At 44.9% G+C, this 25075-nt stretch overlaps 1 protein-coding gene across 1 annotated transcript in view; it reads right to left on the bottom strand.

Annotated features, from left to right (window-relative positions):
- The window catches only part of SGPL1 (sphingosine-1-phosphate lyase 1), a 30321-nt gene that overhangs the window by 3063 nt on the left and 2183 nt on the right, over nucleotides 1-25075 (bottom strand). The window contains exons 2-13 of the mRNA XM_085583759.1: nucleotides 17909-18074; nucleotides 16019-16086; nucleotides 14202-14349; nucleotides 12840-12919; nucleotides 11435-11563; nucleotides 5143-5231; nucleotides 4353-4458; nucleotides 3806-3904; nucleotides 2908-3057; nucleotides 1648-1886; nucleotides 991-1137; nucleotides 22-142 (exon numbers count right to left, since the gene is read on the bottom strand). Coding sequence (XP_085439885.1) covers nucleotides 22-142; nucleotides 991-1137; nucleotides 1648-1886; nucleotides 2908-3057; nucleotides 3806-3904; nucleotides 4353-4458; nucleotides 5143-5231; nucleotides 11435-11563; nucleotides 12840-12919; nucleotides 14202-14349; nucleotides 16019-16086; nucleotides 17909-18074 — 1542 coding nt within the window. The remainder of the gene's footprint in view (nucleotides 1-21; nucleotides 143-990; nucleotides 1138-1647; nucleotides 1887-2907; nucleotides 3058-3805; nucleotides 3905-4352; nucleotides 4459-5142; nucleotides 5232-11434; nucleotides 11564-12839; nucleotides 12920-14201; nucleotides 14350-16018; nucleotides 16087-17908; nucleotides 18075-25075) is intronic.

Raw genomic sequence — 25075 nt, 5'->3', positions numbered from 1 at the left:
ACTGTGTGCTGGCCTCCTCACCATGCCGGTGGTCTTGGCACCAAGGTCCTTCATGATATCCTGGATGCTGTCCCTGACATCCTTCAGGAACTGCTCAGCCACGCCGGGCTTGGTGTGCAGCTGTGTGATGCAGAGGTGGATGCTGGGCAGGCAGGGCAGAGGGCAGAGATTAACCACCTCCAGCACACACAGCTCCATGTTTCCTGAGCCCTTCTGTGGCCACTGACAACTGTGCATCTCCTTGAAACAGCATTCCTACTAAGTGAAATTCCTGCAAAATGCTTGCTAGAACCAGTTCATTCTTCCTTCCTGACTTCACAATTAAGTTAAAGTTTCTCCCTTCATTCCAGGTACCTCTGGTGAGAAAAATGCAGCTGCCTGCAAGCATGGGGACCCTTGCCATCACTTCCCTCTCCTTCCTCCGCAGCTTCTAAGCCATCACCCACCTCTGAGCTATCACTTCAGGCTCTCTGGACTTTGCTTCACACAGCCAGTCAAAATTTTTTTTCAGTGCAGCTGCGTCTGTGACCACGGGCCCTTTCTGCCCATAAAAGCCCAATTTCCCACTTAAGGAAAGTCTCTGACAAAGATTAATTTTATATTGAAAATTATCAGCCCTTCACTGTTGTTTTACTTTCCTTCATTTTCAATGGGCAGGAGGAAGACAGTAAAAATAAATAAATGAATCTACAAACCCCCAGTTAACTAAATATGAGATAGAGCCCTGGTTATTTATATTTTTCTGTTTGTAGTAGATAGAGGTAGATAGAAAGATCTTTGCCAGACTCATTAAAATCACTATTACTTTATCTTCACTGCTGTGTAATGGTAATTACAAAAGTGATTCCTGCTCTGCAGAGGAAAATTCTACATACAATTTATCAGCTATTGACAACAGTACTCAGCAAATCATGAGAGCTACATGGCCTGAAGTTGACCATCTTGCATACCCTGGCTAAATAAATCACTCCCTGGTCTCCACACACTCACCTTGGTGGGAACTGTAGGACATTCAAGTTCCATCCTTTTGCAGCTAAAAAATTCGACAATCGATAGATGTCAAAAGTGCCTGAGCCAATGGAGAGGACTGACACCTCTGGCTTCCCAAAAATGAAGATGCTGTCAATTTTTCTCAACCTTGAAAAGAAGGAGGAGACAAGAAATGACTGATCAATGTTACAGGGTTCAGACATTCTGTCCACCCAGCTGCAAGAGGGTACAGATGGCTGCACATTCCCACCCAAAAATCATGCACCCAGCCCAGGCCAACAGACATGCCAGAGGACCTGGGTCATTACATACCCTAAAGTCAAGTAAACTCAGGAAGAAATGGAAAAAGAGAGAAGACAGAAAAGCAGAGAAAAATCAGCTTCTCTTACACAGCCACTCAAGCAGCCCAACAACGAAGAGTATAACCCTTCTCTTGTCCTCCCTCCAGATTACCCCTCAGCCACGGCTGAGGCAGAAGGAATTCTCAAAGCCAAGCTGAATGAAGGTGCCTGCACCCCTCCCATCCGTGTCCCTCAGCTACCTGGGTACAAACAAATGTTCTCCCAGAACTGCCCAGCAGAAACCAGGGAAAAACAAAAGAAAAGCAGCTGGGGAGGAGGGGTCCAGCAGGATCCAAACCCTGAGGCACCCACGTACTCGGATTCCAGGAAACGAGCTGTTTTAATGATTCTCTTGGTAGCCTCAACGTAGCCCAACTCTCCGATGTGCAGCAGGGTTGCCCAACATGCAGCTATGATCCCACCAGGCCTGGAGCCTGCCACAGAGGGGGAGGCATAAATCCCCCCTTGCCAGTCAGGGGCAACGAAGAACTGGTACTTCCTGTACTCCTTGTCACTGTAGAGCACCACCGAGGAGCCCTTGGGAGCGTAGCCATACTGCAAGGGGCACAGAAAGGGTTAGAAAGCAGCAAGAGGGCACAGGAATGCATCCAGGTCCTCACCAAGATCCCATATGTTGATGTGCTGGAGAGCAGAAGGCTCTGCAGAGGGCTTGGGACAGGCTGGATCCATGGGCAGAGGTCCAGCAAGGCAAAGTGTAAGGTCCTGCCCTTGGGTCACAGCAACCCCCTGCAGCTGCAGGCTGGGCAGAGGGGCTGGAAAGGGCCTTGGGGTGCTGGTGACAGTGGCTGTACAAGAGCCACCATGTGCCCATGTGGCAGTGGCACCTGGCGTGGATCAGGAATAGTGACCAGCAGGACCAGGGCAGTGATTGCCCCTCTGTGCTGGGGACCCTTCAGTGCTGTGCCCAGCCCTGGCCCTCCCGGCCAGAGAGCCCTGGGGGGGCTGGAGCATGTCCAGGGAAGGGGACGGAGCTGGGGAAGGGGCTGGAGCCCCAGGAGAGGCTGAGGTAGCTGGGAAAGGGGCTCAGCCTGGAGAAAAGGAGGCCCAGTGGGGACGGTCTCACTCTCTACAACTCCCTGACAGGAGAGTGGAGGCAGATGGGGTTCAGGTTCTGCTCAGAGAAAACAAGTGACAGGACAAGAGGAAACAGCTTCAAGTTGTGCCAGGGGAGGTTAAGGTTGGAAATCAGGAGAAATTTCTTTGTGGAAGGGGAAAAAGGGGCTGTCAGGGTTGAAGAGGCTGCCCAGGAAGGTGGTGGAGTCTCCATGCCTGGAGGTGTTCATGGAATAAGTATGTGGCACTCAGTGCTCCGGTTGATAAGGTTGGAGACTGCTCAAAGGTTGGACTCAATCTTGGAGGTCTGTCCAAGCCTGAGGGGTTCTGTTCATGTCCTTTGTGCAATGTTTGGCACATTGCACAAAGGACATGAACAGAGCAGCCTCTACCCCTGCACCTCAGCACTCCTCCACACAGTAGGGAAGAAATTCCTCAAGGCCAGGATGGCAACAGGATTCACACCCCAAAAATGCAAGCCCTGGAAGACTCTTCTCCTTACCTTGTGGGTGTCAGCAGAAATGCTGGTCACACCTTCCACACGGAAGTCAAAGGGATGCTTTAGGGGGAACCCTGCCTTGTCCATGAAAGCAATAAGGAATCCACCCAGGCAGGCATCCACATGGAAGGGGATTTTGTACTTCACTGCAAGCTGTGTGTGAACAAGAGATCAAAATTATGTGGCTGGGACACCCAAACTCCAGTCACCAAAATGTATTTGGCATTCCACAATTCAATTCACTGAACCCTTTGAGAACACACCACTCTCAAGTCATGGAGGACAGGAGATGTGGAAGTGCTGACTGTTTGTGGGATGTCTTTTCCTGCCTTCCACACACAGGAAAAACAATGTGGCATTTTGGTAGTTTGCTGTGGATGCCAAAGGAATGTGCCAACGTTGTCTGAAAGGAGTGTCCACAATAAAGTAAAAGGGCCAAATGAACAGAAGGTCAGAGGCCCTGGCTGGTCACATACAAAATAAATAACTGGAGCACAGAGAGGAAAGAAATCAAAAGGTGTGTTCAAAAAATAAGATCCCAGCCCTTTGACTCCTACTCCCTCCACACATTCCTCAGATTTCCACACCAATTTTGCTACAACCAGCAGGCCCTAAATCAAATCCTTTTCACCAGGTGAGCCATTTAGGTATTCTTTCCTTTCAGGTGGCAAAGAATGAGCACTTCTTGTTGGTCTCACAGTCATACATCCCCCCTCAGTCCCAAACTGCATCCTACATACCCTGCTGTTGATGAGCAGCCCATTTGAGGACAGTAATACCCTTCCAGCCAGGGAGACCCCCCCCACCAAATTCACTGCTCAGCAGCCTGGAACCCCTCTACTCTTCTTTTGCTGGTTTTACTGCTACAACACACAGGTTCCTACAGGTAGGGGTATCCTACCTCTGCCACCTCTTCAATGGGGTCCATAATTCCATGTGGGAACTGGGGGGCAGAGCAGACCAGCATGGCTGTGTTCCTCGAGATAGCTCTCCTCATGGCCTGAAGATTTAATAAGAGAAGATGTTCACATTCCATTCACCAAGTGCCATCCTGCCAAAAAAGATAAAGGGCAAGAACATGCAGAGTCTGGTCTGTCTGGTCTTAAAAACCAATGCATGAAATAGTTCAGAGAGGAAAACAATGAGCTACAACCACTCATCCACTTGGAAAAACCATAATACTTTTGTTCACCCTCCTCTGAAATCTGGGGCTATTTATGAAATACATAAATTACCTGAATCTAAATGAATCCCACAGGACAAAGGGATAACATCCAGTTATTTCCAATACAACTTCATCTGCAATGACACTTATTCATGCTGTTTTTCATTGTTTCCACAAAGCATTCCTCCCTCTTTATCCAGTGACTCAGTATCTGGACAAGTAGATTTCTTGTCTAGTTGCTGTGCAGTGTTAATTCCCTCACAGAGAGAGACTAAAGTGATACCTGAACATCCACCTCCATAGACTTGGTCAGTGGTATTTGGATCAGCTTCATTCCAAAGTAGTGTGCTGCCTTGTCAAAGGCAGCGTGGGCACTCACCGGGACCAACCTGGAAAAGGAACAGATCAAATGAATATAACATTTGCTGTCTCCCTTCTCCAGTGGCAGTGGCTGAACAGCCTCAATTAACCCTGTTTTCTGAGGCCTCACATCATTATCAGAGCCTTAAATGCTAAAGAGGGAAGAAAAGAACCACCAGCATTTTGTTTGCTTTAATATTTTCCCCTCAAAGCAATTAATCAGAGAAATATTTTCCATGCACCATCTAGAAAAGACGCAGCACATTAGAGACAGCAAATCTTCTATTAGCAGTGTAATGATTAGCACAATTCCTCATTTGAGCTCCAACCAGCCCAACTCCAGCCTCAGAGTTCTCAGGCTAAGCCTTCTTTGATGTGAATAAATCAAACCCCTTGAAGTCTTCAAAGGGCCTGACAATCTGCTCAAGAGCAGAGCTGATCTGAACAGGCTGTCAAGAGCAGCAGACAGGTATTGCCAAAACACAGCTGCTCAGCACAGCCCCCAGCAACATCTGTGCCCCCCAGGCTGCTTTAAAACTTCCTGTGCTTCCTCTTCTTTCCACAGCGGTTTCTCTCCTCCAGACAGAGATGGACAAGGAATAGGTGGCAGTGAGCTGTGAAATGAAGGATTACTGAGGTCCAGCACCATCTCAGCTCAAGGGGACAGTAAATCCCAAAAGCCCCCACAGAAAAGCTGTGATGGCACCACTCACATTTCTGGCTGCTTGATGCCTTTCTCATAAGCCAGGTCTCTGTATGCCTTGCAGGCCATCAGGATGCTCTCAGTCCCCCCAGATGTCATCTGTCACCAGAAGAGAAGCAAACGAGGAAAAATAAATGGGTGTTGCAGGAGGGAGAAACATAAAGGGGATGCAGGAACAGCATCTCTTGCCTCTGATGCAGAGGTGCACAGGACAGCTCAGGGTTTGAAGGGCAGCAGAAGCCACTGAACAGCACGAGGCAGCTTTCTGACACTCAGCTTGAAAATGCACATTTAAATGCTGTATCCTCTATTTAAATAGAGGTGGAAAGGGAAAACAAACAAGAAGTATAGAATTCCAGAGCCCAGCAGGAGGGGACCATATTGCACAGTCACCTCACAAAACTACTCCTACTTAAGCTCTTGATTACTTGGGGATTGTTTATCTGCATTACAGATTAATTATGCCACGTATACGGAAACAACAAAGTTGATTCTGTATTTAGTCAGCTGCAGTCCAGCAGGGTTTATTAGGTCTGGAGCAGTGCCACGCCAAGGCACTGAGTCAGCTCGGAGTTGGCACCACTCCTCAGCTACAAAACCTTCCCAGAAGCTGGAATGCTGCAGGACTTGGATCTCACCCACCTGTTCTCTGCTGAGACCAGTCTACTCTGCTCAATACCAGAACTTCTACACCCTCAGGGACACAAGGAATTTTACACCAGGAGGAATTTGTGCATTCCTCTCCCCAGCCAGTCCAGTCGGTACCCACACCAAACACTAACCCTGCTGTCCCTGCCCTCCTCACCCTGACCACAGGGTTTGCATCAGGAGGTGCAAGAGAGGAATGCACACACAAGTTTACTATTTCATACTTGAACTCAGGAGCTGGTGCAAATACACAAATTAAACTCTTTAAAGGAAGGAATTCCTCAAGTAGAAGGTCTCTTGTAGGTCAGCTTCTATGAGTTCTGGCAGGCAGGGGACACTGGGTACAACCTTCCCCAGTAAAATTTTAACCTGGGAAAATACGAGGTTGGTTTTTCAAGCAGCCTGTGGGAATGACTTATTGGGTGAGCCATAACCTGAGGATATGGGGTAGCTGGGACAGCTACAGAGGTTCACATAAATGAGGAATCAAAACCTACTTATACTGCTCATGGAGGCCTAATTTTGCTCCTCAGACCTGCTGAACCAACTGCAACTTCCCCTTTTATCCTCTTCCCCCTCAAAAACAACCATAAAAAAGACCCAATCACATTTGTATGCCTTGAGACATCTGGAAGTTTGGGTTTTCCTTAGGATTTTCCCCACTGACATGCCTGCAAACACTGAAAATGCCAAGAAGTGTGACTGTGTGACAATGACTAAACATGAAGTACAGAGATACGGAACAAAGTTCACCTAACACAATCCAAGCCAGCAGCAGCTGCTGCCACAGGCAGCATGGAAGAAACTGTCACACAACAGACAATTCCTACTTTTGGGGGGAAGTTTAAAAGCAATAGCTGTCAGAGATAAAACCTCACAAAAATTCACTGCATTAATTGTGAAATAAATTGATGGCAGCAGGAACACAATGTTTTAAGGGTTTTATGGGCTGCACCACTCACTTCTCAAGATCTTTATTCATAAAAGATCTGTCAGGTTGTGATGGCCTTTGGGGGAAAAAAGCCCAAAAAAAGGTGATAGACTGCCTTCCTACTGGGTGGGAGAAGAGGAATAGGATTATTGCATACTTGCACCTATCCTTACAACACTGCTTAGGATAATGATTGTGAAAACTTTGCTAAGAAGGACGTGAGGATCTTGGGATTCATGTTAGTGAACACCAGGCCTGCTCCTTGCTGGGCAGCATTCCCTATGCTCACCTAGAAAGCAGCCTCTGTACAGTCTTATTCCCATTTCAATCCTAACACCAAAACAACAACATCTTGCCTTCATATGCAATAAGCCTGTCTTCAAAGTCTGGCTTTATCCCCTGCACGGAAATGCTGAGCCACACACAGTTTTTGGCAGGTCAGAGCCCACACTTGTCAGCAGCCAGTCACATGAGGGTAAGGAAGAGCATCCAGGATGGATCTTCTCCCAGGCACCCAGATTGGCAGACAACCACACAGAAAGCTTGCTCAGACGGCTGAAAATCCACCCAAAAAGCTGAATTTCAGCCAGCTCAGCTTCCTAAATTTGCCCACAGTCAGCACATTGCAAGTCTCCACCATTGAGAACTGCCCAAGTCCAGAGCAGCACCTTTAGCCCAGCACTGCCCAGCACTGCTCCAACAGCAAAATCCTCTTGGTCCACATGAATTATACCTGTGGATGGAGCCTGCTCCTTTACAGGAGGCTTTGTCAGCTTAGCCAATGACAGCAAACTCATTCTGCTGTAGCCAGAGCCTGAATCACTGTCACAGGATCCAAATTCCCCAGGGCCTGTGGGCGGTGATTCACCCACCCAGGCTCACACACATTCTGCTCTGCCCTCAGTGCAGGTCCACAGGCTCTTCCATGCCATGGGAAAAGGGGCTGGAAAAAGACAGAGTTTAAGCAGGTCTGCAACCCTGTGCTATCTTCAAAGGCCAGTCAAAGTGTGGGGGGAAAAGGAAGGTAAACAGACATTTTGTGTTCTTGATTTCTTTGTTGTTTTGCAAATGGGAGGGGAGAGGAGAGAGCACAGGGAATAAATATCACTCCTGCTTTCCAAACTCAGTATATCACTTCCATTGCTCCCTCCCTCCAAATCCCAGTGCTCTGGAACCTCAACATTACAACCACAATAAGAGATATGGTCCCTATTCCAGGATTCCTTTGGCCATTTCACTGTCAAACATTAAAGAACTACTTTGGTTCGTGGTCTCTGGAGTTTTGCTTCCATTTTCACCTGAACAAACATGTCTATTCAGACCCTGGAGACAAAGCTGACCAAAAGTTTCACGGAGCTGAACTACCCCATGAATGAAAAAAAAAAAAATAAAAAAGCAAACTACAATTTATTTCTAGGGAAACAGAGTAAAAATCCACACCACAATCCACTGCATGGTCATAATGTTGTGGCAGCCTCCCATAAAACCCCTGGAAACCTGCAGGTTGTAAATTCCACAACTTGTGTCTCTCAAGGTGACCTGCTCAGATAAAATCTGACAGATCTGCACAGTTTAAGCCCCTCTCAAGACATATCACTCATGTCTGCCTACTTCAAATGTGCAGCCAAAGTTCGGAAGCCACAGAATTTGGGGAGAAGAGACAAAATGGGTTTCTACAGGAAATTCAGGCTTGCATCCAGTGATTTTGCCTTCTCTCTCCTGTCCTCAGCTGTAGAATAAGTGGAAGAAGAATTCACAGAGAGATCCACATCAAATACTGACGACTCACACGCACAGAGAATTTGTCCCTATACTTCAAAGCTGCCCTTTCTTTTTAAAGTTCAAAAAGCTACTTAAAATCAAAAATACTACAGCTTGCATAAAAGTGGTGATTTGTCCCCATGCTACAGGGGAAATCCATACAGCCAACACTGCAAAACAAAGCACCTTGTGAACATGAGTACATCAGACAAGAACAAACTCCCCTGTTCCTCTTCTATGTGCTGAGCTTAATTAGTCCTTCCAAATTATTGGAAGAATATGATTAGAATCTTCCAGGTGCCCCAACTCACCAATTCCTGTCTCTCTGCTCTTGCATAACAATTAAAGTAAGAACAATAGTAGTAATTAGTGAGAAAAAGGAAGCATCCATCCACTGCTGAAAATTATTACTTTTAAAACTACTTAAAAACTTGAAACATCTCAGAGCAATTTAAGGCAAAGATATGTCTGAACCCCCCCAACCACAACGGCACTGTTAGAGCTTCTATGCCCATGTCAGCAAAGGAGAACTACAGCCCACATGGCTCAGCTAAAGGCAACTCCTGTGAATAACACGAGCTGTTCGTCTGATTTAACATTCAGAAATGCAAAAAAGACAGGTTTCATTTTGGCATTTATGAAACACACCAAAAACCTTCAAACAGGAAGCTCTCCAGAGAACCTGCTGAGGGAGGTGTCCATGTGACACAGGGCAGGACCACACAGAGATCCTAGGCTGCTGAAAACCTTGGGATCAGCATGGATGTGTCACTGAGCTGCTTTTCCCAGACTGAGCAGCAGAGTATTACTGCCACAAAGTGCTGTTCTGCATCGTGCTATGGAAATCAGAGCACAAAGGAAGTGAAACTGCCTCACTGAAAAGTCCAGACAGAAACTTTTTGGTGCTTTCCATGCAGCACAGATGCAGACACCCTCTTCAGAAACACCAATGAGTTCCATCTGCCTTCAGGGATCACCTCCAACACCAACAAATTGGCCAAGCAGTCCCTGCTGCTTAAACCAGGTTAGTAAATCCAGTGCACAGGGGCCTGGCACTACAACACTTTGCCTCTCAGAGGTGGCAGCAAGGGAGTTCAGGTGGAAAAAAGCAGTTGTTCTAAATTTCAACACTGCACAAGTTGAATCGAGTAAGCCCAGAGACCTTCTCAGTAGAATGAGCCAGCAGCCCCTCTTGAACAGTTTAAAGATAACTCAGAGCATTGCACCTTCCCTGGTATAGTATTAAAACCTCTCTGCTTTACAGTCTCACCAGTTACAGAAGTATAACTGCACCACTGAGTCACCAGCTGAGCACAGCCTTCCCAAGACAGAAAGCAAATCATCAGTTTGAAAAAATCCTCTTTTTAATTGAGTTTGCAACTGTCCAAGCCTCCAGAAATTATTTTGAAATATTAATTCAGTTCTGGGGAGAAGAAAAGAAAATAAGAGAAGTCTTTGAGCCCAACTACTTAAAGAGCATGTGACCTCCATATACCCACCCACATCTCTCCACCAGTGACCAGCAACTCTGGACACTTCACAGTCAGGAAGAGCAGCGGGAGGAAGACAAAAAATCCACTGGAAACACTCAGACATGGAAATTACAAGGGTGCAATTAATCTTCTGTTTCCGGCCGATCAACTTTCCAGCCCTCCCATTCTCCCTTGCCAGTAGGGCTGTGTTCAAGCAGCTAGGACAGAATTCCACAGCAAGCTTCCACTATCTTAGCTTTGTGGCACTGTACTCGGGAGCAAGAGGAGGACAGAAGGAAAAGCAGGATTCCCCAGAGTATATTCGTGCAGGTCTCACTTTGGCTGCGGCAGTTTTTGACCTGTTCTGACCTTCTCTTAGGCAATCCCACTTTTCCATTTCAGTGGGAGAGCACCCAAGGCCAAGGCTGCCACCTTTACATCGTGTTTTACATAACAAAACCCAAAGATCCCCTGTGCAGGCTTCAGCAAGCAAAGTTCCCCAAGCTGATGTCCCAACTGCTGACAGAAACAAGTCCCAACAGCTTCATGCCCAGCCCCTGCCCTGCTCCAGGGATAAACTCAGCTCTGCAAGCCAGGAAGGAGCTGAGGTGAAATGGTTTTTATAAGCAGAGAAGCACATTCCTCCTCTAAACTTGAAGGTGGTACAAGGAATACAGTCCTGAGAGGAAAAGTCAGGTCAGAGGGTGTCACCTCCTCCTCTCAAATACAATTACATCTTGCACTCCCACACAGCTGAGTTCATCTTCAGTCCCACTTCGAGTCTGATCCCAACTACACCTACTACAAAGCTACTCCAGTATCAACTCCTTAACACAAGCAAGCCTCCAGCTTACAGGGAAAGCCCACTCAAGGCCAGTTCAGTTCCTAAGCTCTTGTGTCAACACTTTCCAACACTGCAAGCATGAGTTTAAGAACAGACATTTGGACTCTTGCTGGGAATTTTATCAAAACTGTAAAACTGGTTTGCACAGGAAGGCCACATGAGCCTGGAAATGCATCTTTCCAGCTGGACAGCTGACAATCCATGCCATGCCTGCTTGTTGGTGAGTAGCCAGCCGGCCAGTTGGCCTTGCCCTCAAGCTCAGCAATCTGGCAGGCTTGCAGATTTCCAGCTCAGACACTAAAACTGAGGGGAGCTTCTCAGAGTGACACTTCTCTGTTCACAGTTCCCCACTGACACCCAGCCAAGCTGCATTACACCACTGCTCTTTTCCAAATGCCATCAAGCCTGTGTCACTTAAGAGAGGGTGGGAAAAAAAAGCTGAAGTAAACAGTCTTGTTTAGAGAACTGTTTCTCTGAGTGAAATTGTCTCTCTCAAGAAGAGAAATTAAGCAACCTCCACAGACCTGGCATGGAATACACCAGAATGAGCTTACCCTCATGCTCATCTAGAGAGCACAAGGTGCATTTCCAATTATCAAAGTCAAAAATACCCAAAATGTTCAGGAGGCAAAGACGGGCTACTTACAGTACCACAAGACTTAGGGCCCCCATGGAAGAGCGTGCAGGCAATCCTCACTACTTCTGCTTCCATCTTCCTCAGACCAGGGAATATATCTGGATGGAGAGGATTACTCCAGGCAAACTCTTCATACACCTTCAGAAAACAAAGAAAGAAAGTTAGACTTGCAGATGAGGCTTTAAGAATGTGCACTCTAGAAGCAAATTAGCTGCATTTTACCCTAAGAATATTACAGGACTTAACTGCTCCTGCAAGTAAATGCCACAAGCTGGGAAGCTGAGGAGTAAAGTAAAGAAAAAAATTAATGCTTTTCTAAGGCATTCAGACCTTTGGAGTGGATTCTACAGCACAGCAGTATCTCTTGTTGCAAGGACAGATCTAATAATTTAGCTGTTTTTGAAGAAGAACACAAGATACATCTTGGAATTGCTTTACACAAATCAGGAAAAAAAAGTGACTTAGCAGAACTTGTTCTCAAGTTTACTGTTGAGGGGGTTCTGAAGCAGATAGTAAAGCACAAATGCCCACCCACACCACAAGGAAAGTGGCTGTGGAAACCAGTATTTCTGCTCATTCCACAACTGTGGACTCAGAGGATACAAGGCTGGAACAGGCCAGCCCCAACCTCCTGCAGTCCAGATCAAAAAGCAACTGCAGGGATGCTAAATAAAATACAGCAAAACAAACCAGTGACTAATCAGCACAAACAAAGGGAATGTTTTCACAAAGCGATCCAAGCTGAGGCCCCTCCAGAAAGGCTGCTCTGAGCTTTGTTTCTCCAAAAGTGGCACTGAAAATGTCAACATGAGGAAGAAAATGGCAATAGCAACCACCAAACAGAGTCTGCTACAAAAACTACTGCTACAAAAAACTGTTCCCAGGAACAAGAGGGCCAGACTTCCCTTTCTAGCAAAACAACTCTGGAAGGAGATGTACTTGAAAACAAACCTTTAGGCTGTTTAGCTTATTTTGCAGCCTTCTCAAAGGGAGGAATTCCTGAGCAGGTAAACAGATCTCAGAAAAACACCACTGAAGCATGTCAGTGCTCCATTGTCTAAGATTTGGACCACGCAGCCACACCAAAAAATATTTCCCAAAAGTCTTTTGCTCAAACCAAGAGGAGTTTAGTTTTGCTCAGTGAAAGCTGTTCCAGTACCAGTTCCCAGTTAAATTGTAATTACCAATTACTTTCTCACTCAAAACAGCACCTCATCTGATGAGATCCCAGTTATCTCTACAAGATGTTTTCACAGGGACAGTTACCTGGCCAGAGTTACACTGCCCAAATTGCCACTAATTCCCCTTCCTAGACTTAAGTTTTAGATCTTCCCTACATACTGTAGGATGCTGGAACAGCTCTGAGGGGTTTCTGGTCACCTGAAGATGCAAAGTTGGCCTGCTTGCACTTTACCTTCACCAGCAGATGGGTGAGTTTCTCTTCACCACTGTACACAGTCCCAGAGACTTTCCCATCCTGCCAGCGCACACTTCCTGGAAGAGAGGGAAGGGCACACACACTGCTCACAAACACAGCCATTCCCAGCCAGGGTGGAAAAGCACATGGAAGATCCCCCCAGTTCCACAGACGAGGACTCAGCTTTTGAGATTTCCGAGTTTTGTGGCCTAGGGACAGCTGTGTGTGAAGCTGAGCCCTTGGCACTGCGTGAACTTAGCAAACAGCCAGTAAATGATGACTAAAGAGTCAGCATATAACCAACATGTAGCTGGAGCAAGCAGTTATATTAATAAATAATCCACTTAATCCCCAGCAGTCTCCCCAAACTGCTGTTCAACCAACTGGACACTAAATTAAAGCCACTTTCAAGGACCACCCACCACCACTGTAAGCTGAGAAGAGATAGAAATGCCAAATTTGTAGTGCTAAAATCCACAGTGCCAGCACTCCTATTAAATTTCACCTAAACTGGTACTTCTAGGAAATTTCCAAAGGGGTGGGGGGGAGGGGAACAGGGGGAACTTTAGAAAAGAAAAAAGAACTCAGTGAAGGAAGGAAACAAAAATTTAAGAGAAAATACATAGAGAAGCAACATTGGCAATACACAACAGTAGAAAAGAATGAAGTTGTCCCAGGATACTGGATCATGACATTGTTTCTGAATTTGAAGCAGATGCACTGCTGTAGCAGAATATTAATTCCAAGGCATTTCTCAAATTTGGGATACAGTTGTATCTTCTCCCCTGGACAGGAAGTCACCTAGATTTGCTCATTAGGAGTAACAGGCACACAAATTAGAGGGAACATGTTTACAACTCCAACTGAGCGTCAGACACTGCTTGTGTGGACTCAAGCCAGGAGATCATCATCATCAGTCTTCCTTAAAAGGCTTTTTCAAGGCACAAACCATTGTCTCTTTTAAGAGGTCACAGTCTTGGAAATTCCCTAACAATCCTACTTGGAAGTTGCTTCTCTTGATTGTGAGTATTTTCTGGGGCTTTACATTTCTGGTAAAATCAAACCTCAAGGCAACTGTTCAGAAATGCAATCCAAAAAGAGAACTTCTTCCATATTTCTCCTCTCCTAAGCTCTCCCATCTCCCCATCAGCCTACAATTCTTGTGGAAGGAACAGAATTTCAATGTAAATACCTGAATGCAGCATTAGAACTCATGAATCTCAGTCACATCCAGAAGAAAAACAGACAAAAATTTGCAAGGGGACAAAATATTTAAGCTGAAACCATGAGCAGGAGTCACTGGGACTCATTTAAGAAAGGAAGTGTCATGTATGGTTGTCTGCTGCACTACAGACTCACCTTTTGAGCTGTATTCTTTCATCTTCTGCAGCACTTCAGGCTGGCTCATGCCTTGTTCTGGCAGTGCTTTGATATAATCCCTTTCATCTTTCAGGAAGGATAAACTGGAAGTGACATCATTCAAAGCTTCATCAATCTTCTTTTGAATCTGAAAAGAAAGAAAAAAGCCCATCAAACTATGGCACTGGTCAAATTCCAAATAATTGTTGAGTGTGTGCAGAACAGGAACTGCCTGTATCTGTGGTGTCGATGGAGCAGACAGGAACTGCTGCACTGGGAGCTTTGACCCCTTTCCTTAGTGCTTGAGAAAATAAATCTCAAGGAAAAAACCCTGCATTTTTATTCAGCAAACCTTTTCAAGTCACAGTTTTTAATTTCTGGAGGTCTTCAGGAGCATTGGTTTGTACCTTGCCTCCTCTACCCCCACACACAGCTTAGAAACTCACAAAAACACAATAAAATCATCTCCACCACAGGCACAGGTCAGAGATTTCTCTCTTCCCACCCACACCTTGCTTTCAGGAAACCCCAGACTTCTTCTCACAACACATTCCAAAGTAAGGATCCTTCTTCCAGGCAACACAGGTGTTTGGATATTGACTTTTGGACATTGGAATGCCTCAAAGTCAAGGCCTCTTGCAAGCACCTGATAATTTATCAGGTATCAACCAACCAAAGAGCAGAAAGAGGACACAGATAGGACACAGCAGGAGTGCTCTGGCACAGGGGAGCAGGGTTACCCTGGGAAGGGAAGTCTGGACACAACAGATTTTACACACATATGGATTGTATAAAGTGTCCTTTGCTACCAGGCAGGCAAGAAACAAGTAGAAGAGAATTTGTCTGATCAAGGGCTACTGAGGTTAGGAGGGAAAAGTTGGGGAACTTAACAGGACAGGGAGGGGATTTAGTTCCTTCTAGAGGGATATGGGAGAAACTGGAGAACTCCTTCCATCTCCACAGCATAAGGAAAAATTCCTCTCTGCTACTTTCTTTGGATAAAATTGCCTGTAACAGTTCTGAGCCCTGAAATCAACTTGTAAATACAGCAGCACAGCAAGCAGCAGGAAGTGCAGAGAGTGTGATACCACGGTTTATGAGGTGAAATAACCTAGCTGTGCATGTGTTCACCCCCACTCCTTAACCTGCTAAAACATGCTGACAGCTGTGGTTTCAAGTTTTTGAGAAAAAAAATGAAAACAAAACAGAACAAAAAAAACCCAAAACAAAATCAAAAATCCCAACAAACAAATGAACCCCAAACACTACAGCTCCTGGGTCATTTTAATGATTACAAAAAGTGCTGATATCCTTCTGCTAACTTTTGCTAATAGGTACCTGAGCTGACCTGAACAAATCATGGCCAGCTGCTTGATTAAAATAAATACCCTTCCACATTGCACAACAATGTAGAATTGCTGTCAGTGTAACAATTGCTGTCTCACAAGTCACACTGCTTCAGAAGAACAACTCCAGTTCAATCCTGTCCCTTTTTCCAGAATTAAATTCATTTTCTTAAAATCTAAACCCAAGGGAACATGACTGGAGAATTTACTCATTCTTGGTTAATATAAATAGCTCAAAAGTTAAAAAGAGGTGGAACCCAGTTACTATGGGAGTGATATTATGACAAAAAGATTGGGTAGAAATTACATCTGTCATTCAGTCAGGAGGCAGCAGAAGACATTCCAGATCTATATCCTGGGTCATTAGGATCACAGTGACATGACAACAAAGATGCACAGAACTGTATATTCTCCAAGAGAGCTGAAAAAAAGACCTAGAATAGTCCTCTAAGTACTTGCTCAAATACTTACTATAGCCCCAACAAATGGCATTTTTCTCAGCAGTTTAAAGAATTGCTTTTTAGTTCGGGATGTCAAACCTGAAAGACAAAAAGCAGAAAGGAACCTAAGAAACAACAAAAAAAGACTTCTGATGCAGCTCATGATCCAGGCTCAGCATTCCTGACCCAAGCTGAAATAACACAGGGGACACATGGTGAGACAGATGTGTGGATCCAAGAGCAAGGTTTTCATGGATGGACCATGCCATGGAAACATCTGGACTGCAGAACAGCAGCCATCTACAGGAATCAGTTATTTGTTTCTTACTTACATGGGAATTCACACCCACATGTGGACTTTTACAGGAAAGATAGGGATTTCAGGGTCTGCTAAAGGTAAGGAATTATTAACATTTCCTGCCTCTTCAAACCAGAATAGTTACTTGAAAACAAAACCACTGAGCAGTGTCAAACAGGCTCCCAGACCAAAGGAGGGAGCAGGGGCATTTGTGACAGTGTCAACCACAACAAAATGTGGATTTGCCCTGTTTGATGCACTGAGAGGTGACTCAGGGAAAGGGGATGGACAGAGGGAAGAGAAGACATTCCACCACAGCACAAAGACTCAAATGAGAGAAGCCACTGATGACAAGCACTGGAAAACTCAGGTAGCTCTAAAGGCAGGAATGAAATCTGGATCACAGATGCTTTACAGATACCCAAAATGCCTTCCCAGTCCTACCTGCATACCAGCAGTTACAGGACAAGCTAAAAAATAACTAAATAAAGTTTAAAAATCATCAATTTTAAAACTGCAATTTTATCTACACTTCATACATATTTCACATCATATATACAATTTGTGAAGCTACCAAGGACACTAATCGGTACATTCTGCAGAAAATATTTGTTAGTGTCCTGATAATAACATTTCTGTTGCACATCTCAGTGTGCACGTTGTTTCATCAACCATTTTCAGTGACAAAAGACTGCCAACTCCTGAAAAATTCTGACAAACTAATCAGATCTTCTAACAGCTAGCCATACTTAAACAAAATACATTGGGCAACAGTATAGGTATTAGCTAGGAAGATAACTGTCCTGAACAGAAGTTTTATAGCAATTTGTTCCTTACAGACATCCACTGCTCAGCTGCCCCCACGACTACGAAGGGAAAGGTCTGCTTCAGAAACAGACACAGAAGGAAACATCAAAAACTTGGCTATTTTTAAGAAGCTGCCACCAGTGTGTAACCCCAGGGCCTGTGGGAACTGAAATGCATCCCTGAGGGCATGGCAGTGACCCCAGGCCATCACACGACCAGAGAAAACTGCAAGTTCTGCAGAACTCAGTTCCACTGAAAAGCTGCCAGTACCAGAAACCACTCAAAACAGGAAGATACTCCGGAAATATATTGAGGGGAAAAAAAAAAAAGAATTACAAGAAAATTTCCTCACACTATCACATGCAATTATATCTTGAATATTTTGAGGATGAAATGTGCCCCCAGCATGGAATCAAGACCACATCTCCTCCCCCAGCAGGAAGGGAAACAACCAAGAGTTATCCAGACACTGTGCAGCAATTATTAAGTTCACAGGAACCCAGCTCTCCATAAATCTCCCCAGGGTTTGGGCATGAAGAGGGTGTTGTGACAAGCACATGGTTTAGCCAAAGGAAAAAGGGAGGGAAGGAGACAGAAGCACATTCCATGCACCCTTTGACACAACAAGGGAGCTTCATTTACCAGACAAGTCTTGACCTTAATTTAGAAGAATTTGGTAAATATTAGGTGAGAGCAGAAAGTCTGTTTCAATAAGTGTTTGGCCTTGTTCCACCCTCCTTCCTTCCACTGCCCAGAACAGCTCAGGGCCACCTCCCCTCCCTCAAAGGTAAGAAAACCCCCATGTGAAGTACTTACTCTCAGGCTGACAGAGGAAGCCATGCAGCCACACAGTTGCAAGAGTGGAAGAAAAAGTCAACCCAATGAGCTGCCAGGGCTCCAGTCCATCACACCGGGCATTCACAAAGCCTGTCACTTTCTCCCAGTACATCTGGAGGATTTCCTTGTAGGGAGTAATGGCATCCTGTGCAAAGAAAAACCAGGAGGATATTGATGAAAGCACAAATGAAAACAAGTAGGGCATCAAAAAGCCAACTGTTGATTAAAAGGTGCTTTCTGGTATGCAGACCTCATGTTTTCCTTAATTCCTACAAAAATTAGTTTGAGTTCTAGAGGTGTGTGTCCTAGAGATACATTTCACCTAAACTGGGCATCTTCTTTTTCTTCAAGTAAAGAAATATTCTAATTGCCTTTCAAAGAAATCAAAATTATTCCAGCCATTTTTTTGAGTAGTAGATGAACTAAACTTTCTAAATCAGTGCTATGGATCCTAGATACATGGTTTAGTTCTCTCTAGAAATAATCTTAAGCAAATGTACTTTTAGCTGTTTATGTCTGAAAACTCAAATTTTGTTAGCGAGGGTTTCATTTTTTGGAAACTGTATTTTGGATCATTGTTTGTAGTGCAAATTTAGAGAACAGATATAATGTCAAGCAGTTTGTCCATGTGAGATTTGAGATGAAGATGGCAACAGGAAGAGACAAGTGTCCCACTTTGTTAGGAATCAGAGGATTTTGGTACCTGAGCTGGCTCAGGCCATTTGTGCACTGTGGACCTCACTGAAGGATCTGTGACATAAAAAGGAGATGTAGGAGACAGTTTTTATTCACTTCCACTCAAGAGTCACAGATAAAAACACACACCTTTAGAGACTTCAAATACTGAGAGAGAAGCACCAAGAGCAGATGAGTAATGTAAGATTCTCTGCACAGGCCCAAGAACCACCACCAGATTTTACCACTGCCCAAGAGGAGGAATTGTGTTAATTTTTTTCCAAGGAATTCTCAGGTGGTGAGCGAAGGTACCGCCAAAACAGGTCTATTAAGTACCTCAGGCTGGATTTTCAATGAAGATGGAAGCACTCAGCAAGTCCTTAATTTAAAGATCTAATTTGCATGTTACACACCAAGGGAGGATGGGAGAGGAAAACACTTCGGGCCGCCAAAGTAACCCCTAGAAAATGGTGATGCAAGCACAATTACAATGTCAAAGCAGGAATTACTGTCGGGACACAGCCCAAGTTCCTAATCAATAGCTTCAAACCAGATGCTTTTCAAGAGCATCAGAACAGGGTGAGGAAAACTGCATGTGCACAGGAGAGAAAGGACATCTCCCCCTGAACAGGGCTCTTCCATCCAATCCTCTGGCAAAAGGTTTCCAGAGATAAGAAGAATAAACAGGAACAGAGCCCTCTCCCAAATCCCTCTTCCCTTCTGACCAGCCCAATTTAAGTGGGGAGATCTCCAGCACTTGAGAGCTTCACCCTCCAAGCAACAGGGAAAGTACATGGGGCTTTTCAAACGATCTGTAACTAAACCTTGGAAGGAATAAATCCTTCATTCCTGTGCTGTTGGACCTCAGGTGAGAATAGAGCAGTTTTTCAACAAACCACTAAATTAATAACTGCTAAAATTTCCCCTTCTCAGGACCCTTCACAGCTCTCACTTCTGGGTCAAGCCAAAAACACGAGCAGCATTTAATTAACTTTTTTAAAGGGTGTAACATGTCATTCTAATACAACTGAAAAGGCTACTAACAGTCTGAAAAAACAGCCAACTTTTTCCTAATAACTAAAGGAGGAAGGCAGGTTTTCTTACCAAAAAGCAACACTAATGAACAGTCACTACTTTGGAAAAGCAGTAAAATGTATACAGCATGGCAGAGTTTGAAAGTATTTAAGCAACCCAAACACAAATTCAGGCAGAATTAATGCACAATTCCAACGTTTACCCTTAACAGAGGAGGGTTTTCACCCATGTCCCAGCACAGGCTGAAGGGACAGGAAACTGAATTTGGCAAAAGCAGGCAGCACTGAGCTCTGAGAAGGCAAATTAGCACCTATTCACTTGGCAAAGGGCAATTTAAAAATAGATTTCAGCCTCCAAAACAAGGCAGCCACAAAACGGCTGTAATTAGGCGATGAATGCCCCATCCTCCAAGCCACTCACCACAAAGCCGATTTAACCCCGGAATTTAAGGGAAGAGCCACCTTTTCAGCTAACCAGAGGTGCTACTTAAGTTTCAGTGAGTTTGCACAATCTTCACTGGCAAACCCCTGGAAATGAGTGCTTAACCAGCAACAATGACTTTGGTTCTTTGCCCCGATGAAATCCAGGATACCATTCTGGTTTGGAACTGCACTTAAAGAATGGAAACGGAGCCACTAATGGGCTGCTGTCTCAATAGCTGCTCTCAACTCATGGCAAGAAAATGCTGCAGCATCAAATATAAAGTGGGTTGTGCCTTTTTTTTTTTTTTCATGAAGATGGAGGACACTGTAAGCCCTGAACAAAATGGAACATGACCTTCTCGACAAAAGTCACTTCAATCAATGGCCAAGCCAAAATAAATAAATCTGGCAAGAGACTGACCTCACTCTTGGAGAAAGCTCTGGACAGAAGATCTGCACATTTTGTTGTCACTGAAACCCCTGAGAACTGACATACAGGAACTCAATGGTATATCCAAATTTTGAACAAATGAGAGAAGATTTTCACTACGTTCATAAGACATTGAAGAATTTCTTCCCCTTTCCTTCTTTAAAAATACTCAATCTGAAACTGTTTCAGTTCGACCAGGTAAAGTTTTCTCTGTATTTCATTCTCACTATCCTTCTTTACTCATTTCATACTTAGATGAGTTTGAAGGATGAAGTTGATCCATTTAGGAGCATAATAAAAACTGGGATTTAAAAACCTAGTGAAAATTGTCACAGAAGATGAGTTAGAAGTGAATTACAATTTCTCAGCTCCCTGGCTCAGTTTTTCCCTAATGCTCCTTTCCCTGAAAGTATCCAGCAAGACATGAGAGACCTTTACTTTCTGAATTATTCACTTAATCCCACAGAAACCAGAGAGCATTTAGAAGGTTGCACTCAAATGTTTTTACTACACCCAGGAACATGCTGGGTTAAAAGGGAGCTTGTGAAAAAAGAGACAGAGTGACTTTTTACATGAGTAGAATGACAGGACAAGGGTGTGTGGCATCCCACTGACAGAGGGCAGGGTTGGATGGGGTGTCAGGAAGGAATCCTCCCCTGGGGGCTGGTGAGGCCCAGGGAAGCTGGGGCTGCCCCTGGATCCCTGGAAGGGTCCAAGCCCAGTATGGACAGGGCTCAGAGCAACCTGCTCGAGTGGAAGGTGGATAGCACTGGATGATCTTTACGGTCCCTTCCAACCCAAACCGTTCTGGAATTCTCTATGATTGCAGTCCCATACCACATCCATTTTACAGGGAGGGGGCAGAGGGAATAAACAGCCTCTGGGTAGCCCAGCTATCAGAATCCCTTGCCCTGCAGCTGCTGCTCAGAGTGAAAAAAAGTCTTCCTGCTTCTCCAGCTGGGCTAAAGACGACAGGCTGACCTGATTTTAAACCTGTCTACAAGACAGAATTTCATCTAAGACAATAAACTGCTTATTTGTGAAGGCATCAAAAAATAAAGGTTCCCTTCCCATTAGAAGAGAGTAGATAAGCTGCTTTTATTTCTGTAAGAGAACCTTTCCCACACAAGAACTTCACAAGCCACAGGATTATTTCAGAAGCAGTTTAAAAATCTGATTTATGAGCACACTAAAGAGCAGGGAGAAAAAGAATCTCCACTGGAAGCTTTATTTTTAATTCTCAGAGCAGTAAGACAGACCCAGGTATCAGATGAAATACTAATTGCTATCATTAGGACTTGCAGTGCTCATTTGTACTGATATTAATGCACTCAGCTACCTAAGCAGTTTACATATTGAATTTTTAGCTGAACAGATTAGGAATACATCCTTAGTACTGTATTTCTAAAAGTCATTAGCTAGCTGAGCTGGTTCCAGGGATAGCACTTACGCCCCTACAAAAGACACAAATTAACTGCAGTAATGCTCTTCTGTCCCAGATGATAGAAAAGGGAGGGGGGAGGAATGCCAAAGCTAATGAGAGTACATTCTGCATTCTTGCCAGAACAGCATTTCCTCAGCTGAGTTTTAGGATGCAAAAAAGCTTAAAAAAAAAAAAAAAAAAAAAAAAAAAGAAAGAAAGAAAAAGAAACAGAATGGCAATAAACTGGAGAACCTCAGACTTTCAGACATTCGTTACAAGTGCCTTCTGTTTCTGCTCAAATTGAAACACTGTCTGAGTTCACCTGTGTGTAAAAATGGGAAGAAAGATTCTACCAGCTGAACCTTCCTTCCTCCAAAAGAATGTTTAAAGTGGGTTCCAAATGACGCCACAGAATCAAAGTAGCTTTTAAAGACAAGCTTATGTTAAGCAATACCATGAGGCTGACTGTCCAAGGAGGGGCTAAGATCACAGAGTCACAGAAAGGTTTAGGCCAGTAAAGACCTTGTTCCAAACCTTTGTCATGGACAGGGAGATCTTCCACTATCCCAGGTGGCTCCCAGCCCTGTCCAACCTGGCCATGGACACTTCCAGGGACACCTTCCACTGTCCCAGGCTGCTCCAAGCCCCATCCAGCCTGGCCTTGGACACTTCCAGGGATCCAAGGGCAGCCACAGCTTCTCTGGGCACCCTTTGTCTCCACCCTCTCAGGGAAAAAATTCTTCCTAATATTCAGTCTAAACCTACTCTGTCAGTTTATACCACATCCTCAGCTGTCACCTGAATTCACGCATATTCCCAAGCTAGGGACCCTCTGACCACTTCTCCATTGCCAAAAGGGTATTGGGGACAGGTAAAGGTGATATAGAGACTCTATCATCAGAAGGCATGAAAAGACACTTCATTATTAGAAATTTACAGAAACAATGGTGGACTTAAGACCTGAGTGGCCTTTAGGAATCTTCTCTCACACTATTGGTGAACTATGAATAGTATACTCTAGAGAACTATCTATAAACAATGGTGACAGAAAGAGAATAATTGTTTGAATTCTTTCTCCGAGTTTTCTCACAGCTTCTAAAACCCTGAGAGAACTATGCCTCTCTCTCTTCAGAGGATATGTAATTACTACACTTCTCCACACACCATAACCTGAACATCTGTGTCTGCCATCAGCTTGCTCACATTCCCAGAGCTGAGGCAGGAGGTGGCTGTCACACAGTAAATCCAGGCCAAGGGACATGGCTCCAACAGCTCAGATTACGGGAGCAGGCAGAATACCAGCGCTGCCACTGTAATTACAGCCTCTGCTCCAACACAACGAATTCTTCCCAGGAGAAGCTTCCTGACTGAAAACAAACCACACCGAGCCAGCAAGGACACGGCAGCCTCGCTTATTTAAGTAGAAGGAAGGCTCCAATTAGCCCTGCCTTTGCTGACACTTCATTGCCTGCACGTGCTCTGGCCACAGATGTGACCAGAGTAACCAGGCTGAGACTGGACTCGGAGCCACCAGCCTGCCCAGATGCCACTAGAGAGCCAGCAATGGGATTGAGCAACACCAGCCCAGCCTCCTCAGAGAGCTGCTGCTGCCTGTGCCTGCGGGGTTTTGGTTCGCACCCCAGAAATGACTCTGTTCCTCCGGCCCTCCCTGCCAACCCCAGCCTGACAAATACCTTTGCATAAGCACCAGGCAGGGAATATTTGTTAGTCAGCTCCTAATTACAGCTCCAGGACTGGACCACGTGCTGCCCAGCCGGACCAAAGGATATGGGCAGACACAGCGACACCGGATGCGTGATCGCTCAGAAATCAAAAATCAGGAACTTTGGGATGTATGGGCTGAAGTAAGTGAAATTAAAACCATGTTCAGGCCACACTCATCTTACCACAGCTCCCCAACACCACCAGTTTTGTCTGCATTGCATTTGTTTCCACCACTGAAACTTTTTCTACAATGACAGCAGTTGGGGAGGGGAGGTTTGCCACGTATAGTGTCTGCAAAATGAATGTATGCATACTGTACCACCAGCCCTGAGAGCTTAAGAGGAGTGGCTAAACAATGGCTAATTATAGCTTTGGCACAAAAACAAACAAGGCAGCAAGTCAGAGTAAGTACAGCAGCATTCTAGTTTCCACTGCAGAGATGGAATGTAAAACTACCAAAACAAAATGGGAAAAGACTGATTGGTGGCTCCAAAAAAGTACAATTTTACAGAAGCCCAAAGGACTCAAAAAATCAAGTTCAAGTTTAGTTTAACCCAAAATACACACAAGGTGCCATGTTCACATTGTTCACTTAAGCAAACCAATTTATAGAAGGTTCTGCACACATCTAGGCACACTCCAGGCAGCACAGACTTCACAACAGACAGGATTCACCCAATGGTGAGCTCATCATGGATCTCTGTGGGCCATCAGCTCCAAGAACGTGCAAGGAAACATCCTCTGCTGACACCCAAGGTAATAAGAGGAAAAGAAGTGCCTAGCTCCCTGCATGCTGGGGCTCATCTGGACATATTTTATTCCTCCACACCTCAGATTCTTGCCTGCCTTCCAGAGAATAAAATGGGTATTCCTTTGAAATATTTTATGAGCACCTGGGTGCCACCAAGAGGTACCCACAGTACTGAGACATGAAGTGTTGGCAGGAGCAGTGGGGAAGCAGAGCCCAGCATGGCAATTGTTCTGGGAGCAGGCACCCATGAACAAAGGCAGCACGGAGCCCTGGCACAGCTTCCCAGCAGGGTTATGCAAGCCTCACACAAAGCCTCCAGTATCAGCACAAACTGAATGCTGCCATTCTACATTGCAGGCCCTGCTCTTGGGCAAGTCTGACCATAGGGCAGAATCTTCAAAAATTATCAACACCAACATGCAGAGCCCTTTAACCCCTGCAATGTCTAGTCACATGCCTTTCCTGATACAGAATGGATAAATCTTGATGAGCAAAGAGAGGCAAAAGAAACAGAACATAAAGGATTCTGAGTGACATTTACACGCAGATTTCTAGGAAATACAATTTTTTCTCAGTACAGAAAACTACATCAATTGGTAGAATCCTAAATCTCAGTTCATGCTCAAAGGCAGGACTAAAGCATGCACTAGGCCTGCTAGTACTTGAAAAGAAATGTCTTTCACTG

This window comes from Lonchura striata, chromosome 6, assembly GCF_050655825.1.
Source record: "Lonchura striata isolate lonStrDom1 chromosome 6, ASM5065582v1, whole genome shotgun sequence".
NCBI lineage: Eukaryota > Metazoa > Chordata > Aves > Passeriformes > Estrildidae > Lonchura > Lonchura striata.
The sequence above is the reverse complement of the archived record's forward strand: the minus strand, read 5'-3'. Positions and strand labels throughout refer to the sequence as shown.